General features: G+C 42.4%; 1 protein-coding gene across 1 annotated transcript; it reads left to right on the top strand.

Annotated features, from left to right (window-relative positions):
* Window positions 1–1,662: 1,662 nt before the first annotated feature.
* On the top strand, window positions 1,663–4,584 carry LOC112902147. The gene is made up of 2 exons (XM_025971076.1): window positions 1,663–2,073; window positions 3,317–4,584. Exons 1-2 carry the CDS (start codon window positions 1,712–1,714, stop codon window positions 4,398–4,400), a joined length of 1,446 nt encoding a protein of 481 aa, XP_025826861.1. The 5' UTR covers window positions 1,663–1,711; the 3' UTR covers window positions 4,401–4,584.
* The last annotated feature ends 328 nt before the right edge of the window (window positions 4,585–4,912 follow it).

Genomic DNA, 4,912 nt, shown 5'->3' with positions numbered 1-4,912 from the left:
TCGAGAGGGTGAATGTCCCCGCCCCCCCTCCCCCCAGTATGAAGAATTCTGGAACGAGGAACCTCCAGCAGCCGACCTCACCGACATCCCGAAGCTAATTACCAAGATCAAGGATCTGAAGGCTAAGGGAGTCACCTGGGCGTTAGTTGCCTACTCCTTCTTCAAATGCCGCATCCAACTGCCCCAAAAGAGGGTCATGTATGGGTACGAGTACCTTTGTACCTCTGACCCATCTCGGATGACTAGGGATGTGCCCTCGACTGAGAAGATTATGAGGCAGGTGCAGCACGTTCTTACAGATGTCAATCGCCGCCCTACATCCCCAAGCTCTACAGCGCCGAGAACAAACTGGAGGTGGTAATTCCCTGTATCTGTAGTCTTGTTGAGTACTTTTTCATGCAGCGTGGTTGACTTGATCTCACTTCCTTTTCTGATGTTGATGTAGGCGGAGCTTGCTCAGTACATCTCCAGGCCGCCCCTCCGAGAAGATGATGCACCGGCAGCCGAGGATGAAGACAACCAGACCTTGGCCGCCCGGATGCAGTCACTTTAGCGATTAATATGTGGAGTCGGCTTATACCAACCACAATGCGCTTGTGGGCCCTAAACCCTTGCTGGCGTCCGGCCTCGATGGTCAGGCAGGTGGAGCGTCCACAAGACAGAATCCTTGCATTGCAGCATGTGTACTTTATTTCTTATTTGATTTTTGGGGGCTCTCGCTGAACCCAGCCCTACAAATCCCAATTTGTAGAACCAGTAGCTTTGCAACGGTTGCTATTGTCAGTCCTATGTGCACATCGTTTTTACGCGGCAGTAAAAAGTGTTTCTAGCGTAGTGTGATACTTGACTACTTTCGTAACTCTTTCGTACTCACTACCCCGTGGGTTCTCATGTCCATATTTTAAGCCAACCAGCGTGAGCAGTTCATGTGTTGGAACTGCTTTGAGATAAGCAAACTTTTTAGGGTTTAGGACCTTAGGTTGTTGAAAAATAATCATGTGCGTGTGTGTGTGTGAATGATGAAAGCCAACACATGAATAAGTCATCCCCCCCCCTGAATTTACAGTATAGATTCCTATCGCCCAACATTAAGAATTATCATCGTAGATATTTTCCTGATGAAAAATATTTACACAGATAATCGTTATAGCCATCAGTAGCGATGGTCTGTCCCAATCAACATGTGGAGCACATTGTTCAGACTCTGATTTTCGTGGACTTGAGGATTTTGGAGATACAATGCATTTCGGCAAGCTAAAAATTGACATGTGGAGCACACGGAACCAAGGATCTATCAGGTTCAGGTTGTGCATTCTTGGCAGGGATAGGCAGCTGCCCTCTTTTGTTTGTGTGTGTGTGTAGGTTGCATATTCAGCTGAATGTCCCTTCTCGCAAAATCCAAGAATACATGGTCCAACAAACTAACCTTCTCTGTACACGTGAACTGTGTGCATCTTTCCTTCCCTTCCGAGTCACCTCACAGCAGCACCCACACACATTCAGATGTACGGTTACAGATAGATAAAAAAATCAACCAATTCCTCCCACGTGATTTGAAACGCATGTTTCCATGGATCTTTCCATATCCTCATCGATTGGTCAGGCCATCTGTCTATAAATTGACGCCAAGATAGATCAAGTGCAAATCAGAAACACCAAGAACTTAACACAATACATACCATACGCAGTACAAAGAAAAATCAAGTAGAAGATGAGCAACAGCATAATGTTGTCATCACTGTCCACCTGTGCCGCTTTCCGGTCCAAAAGCAACTGCAAGTACCTGCGCTCCTGTGCCGACCATGGCAAGGGGGCCGATGGTCAGCTCCTTCAGCTGGCTGGCGACGATGCTGAGAACCCGCTCACGAGGTTCTTCGTTGAGACTTCGTCCAAGCACGATGGGCTCGTTCATATCAGGTGCGGCTACAATAACAAGTACTGGGTCGCTGAGAAGCGGCACGGTGATGAATGGTGGATCGCCAGCAGTGCTGACAAGCCTGAGGAGGACCTGTCCCAGGAGTCATGCACACTGTTCCAGCTCAAACCTGTCAAGGAAGATCCTAAGACCGTCAGGTTATTTCTTTTTCCCACAATATTACATTCTGTTGACAGTATTGGTAATGTAAGTTATAATAAACAGATAGATGCAAATTTATGGTGGGAAATACCAAGGTGGTACTTGGTTGATTAGAATAAACACTCACTGGTACTCAAAACATCACGTGGACGTACTCAACTAACATGAGAACACAAATAAGACAGATTCTAGAGCAGACATCACCAGAGGACATAGAGAAAATATCTATCTATGGAGATAAAACACTGAGAAATGACACTGCTCATAAATCCAACTCGTAGTTACACAATGATCCTCTATAACTTCACCTGATGGCAAACATAACGAGAGTAATTCTTTCATCGTTTACCAGTATAGAAACAAGGAAGGAAGGCATTTGACGGTAAATGACTAGGCATCCCAGTGCCATGTGGCTATATTACTTACTGACATGCTTTTCTGATAATCAATCCGAACCTTCCATTTTGAACCTTTTACGTATAGCCCTGTGCTATCAGTTAACTGCAAAGAGATAACTTTTACCTTTTATATTTTTTATGTATAAACTGCGCATACATGTTTTATTCAAATGGGATTAGTTGTGCCAAACGTCCTTTGAATTTTAATGGGCACATGAGAAGTCAAAGTTTAAAGGTAATAATTTAAACTCAACACAGTGATGCGGAATTAAATGAATGTGTGCAACAAAACTTGTATACACCAAATTTGTGGACTATATTTTTGCATCTATAAAAGAAATGTAATTTTTATAAATAATGTTTGTAGCAATATTATATTGGACATGAGTGGAATAGGTTTACTCTAAGTGGCCTGCATGCTTAATAAACAAATTTTAGAATTGATGTTGTTTCCTTGGTGGTTCCAGCTACTGACAGCAATGTGCATGAGTATATGATTCTTCGTATTCCATTGGGTTTTAACTTTTTTTAATTGGTAAATATTTTCACAACTAGAGAAGTGTTGCTCGATCAAGATATCAACGATATCATCATTCACGAAACTAAGAACTTTTGCAAACATTAATAGGTTATTGACATAAAACTTCACTGTCCTAAAGCCGCGACTAAGCATGAGAATAAATCCATATTCCAATGACATTTTAATTAAAGGAAAATACTGGTTTTACATCCAAATGAAGACAAGGTTACTGTGATTTTGCAGTATGCTCTCCCTCGTTTTTCTGGTTGACCTTGTTGTGAAATCTTTGCAACTAACTACTGAGTATTGTATATGTGACAGGTTTTATCATGCTCGGCTTGGGAAATGTTTTGGCATTCTCTCCGATTCTAAAGGGGAAAATGAGGCCTATGAAGCCCTTTTGCACGCCGTTGATGAAGAGCAATCAGAACAATTTGTGCTTGAGTTGTTCCAATACTTGTTGCCTAAATATGTATGTTTCAAGGGAGATAATGGCAAGTACCTGACTGCACAATCACTACACAACAGCCCATTTCTAGTATTTGAATCCGAGGATATTAAAGATCCAACTGTGATGCACACTACCACGCCCAATAGAGATGGCACCATGAGGATAAAATCTGACCATTTCGACCGGTTCTGGAGGAACTCTGTCAGCACCAACTTAGGGCCCTGGATACTTGCAGACTCTAGTGATACCAACAACGATGACCCAAACACATTATTCCAAGCGTGGTATACTGGCGGAGCATTTAGGCTTCTCAACCTGGGAAGCAATCAGTATTGCAAGAGGCTCACAATGTCAAACTTGGAGCACGGCCTTTCTGCTACGGGGACCAGGCTTGAGCCGTGGTCTAGGTTGCAGATTGAAGAGCCAGTGCTGTCCCGGAAGATTACTGCCTTTCTAAGGTCAGAGAACGCCGTAATCTTTGGTGAGAAACTCCTAATTCTTGCCACTGCGTCAGTCACTAACAATACCTCCTCAGTCATGCCTCGCGTGAAGCTCACCTTGGATTACACTTTGGTGGAGATGAAGGGATGGCACTCCAAGGTGCACTTCAAGTCTCCAGTTCCAACCCTGATCACCTCTGAAAATGTGTACATGCAGTATGGCTTCATTGCAGTGTCACCGATGTTCTTCAATGGGCTCATCAGCTGGGGAGCAAGCAATGTGAAGAGCTCCAAGGTGACTGAAGAGCGCTTCATTGATGTTCCGCCAATGACCAAGGTAACAATAACCTGCAAGGGAGTAATGAGCAACTACGAATTGCCCTTTTCGTACCGGCAGACCGACGAACTAGTAGATGGAGAGATGGTCACCCTTCAGTATGATGACGGCCTCTACACTGGTCGGAATGTCCACAGCATCATCTACGATACGAAAGAAGAAAAGATTGATCAGTAATGCATATTTGCAATTCGATCTATCTATAAATCTATGTATGTATCTAATCAATAAGAGCCACCATGGATAGACGTAAGATGAATAAGGCTTAATTGCCAAAGGGTCAAAATTCTATATATAGTGCATATTTTGTTTGTTTCCTGTTCTGCACTCTCCGTTTTTAAACCTATTTGATCAGTTGACAGAGTTGTCTGAATCCTTTTATGCATTCTTACTGCTGGTAAAAATTGAAATAAACAATATGTGTATCAGTTTTCTGAATGAACCTTTATTAGGGTTCTCTGGTTTAGTATTAATAGTTTCCGTTCGTAATTGTGTAAAACACTCAGTTTTTCCATTGAATTATAACATATTCATTTATTTTTTGCACATGAAGTTTCTGTTGCAGGAGTATAATCAATTTATGCCTTTGTTCACTAAGGCTCTCAAAATACCACAGATGCTACTACAAAGTCTCTGGTACCTCAATTTTTGACAATATCATATATATTACAATAAAGTAGAAACTTAAA

Source organism: Panicum hallii, chromosome 8 (assembly GCF_002211085.1).
Source record: "Panicum hallii strain FIL2 chromosome 8, PHallii_v3.1, whole genome shotgun sequence".
Taxonomy (NCBI): Eukaryota; Viridiplantae; Streptophyta; class Magnoliopsida; order Poales; family Poaceae; genus Panicum; species Panicum hallii.
Note: the sequence above shows the minus strand (reverse complement) of the source record. Positions and strands in the feature narration are given on the sequence as shown.

Bases quoted from the DNA above. Each gene is read 5' to 3' on its own strand.
- LOC112902147 (XM_025971076.1), top strand. From the start codon at position 1,712: ATGAGCAACAGCATAATGTTGTCATCACTGTCCACCTGTGCCGCTTTC. The intron at 2,074-3,316 runs GTTATTTCTTTT...TATATGTGACAG, and splicing joins GAAGATCCTAAGACCGTCAG to GTTTTATCATGCTCGGCTTG.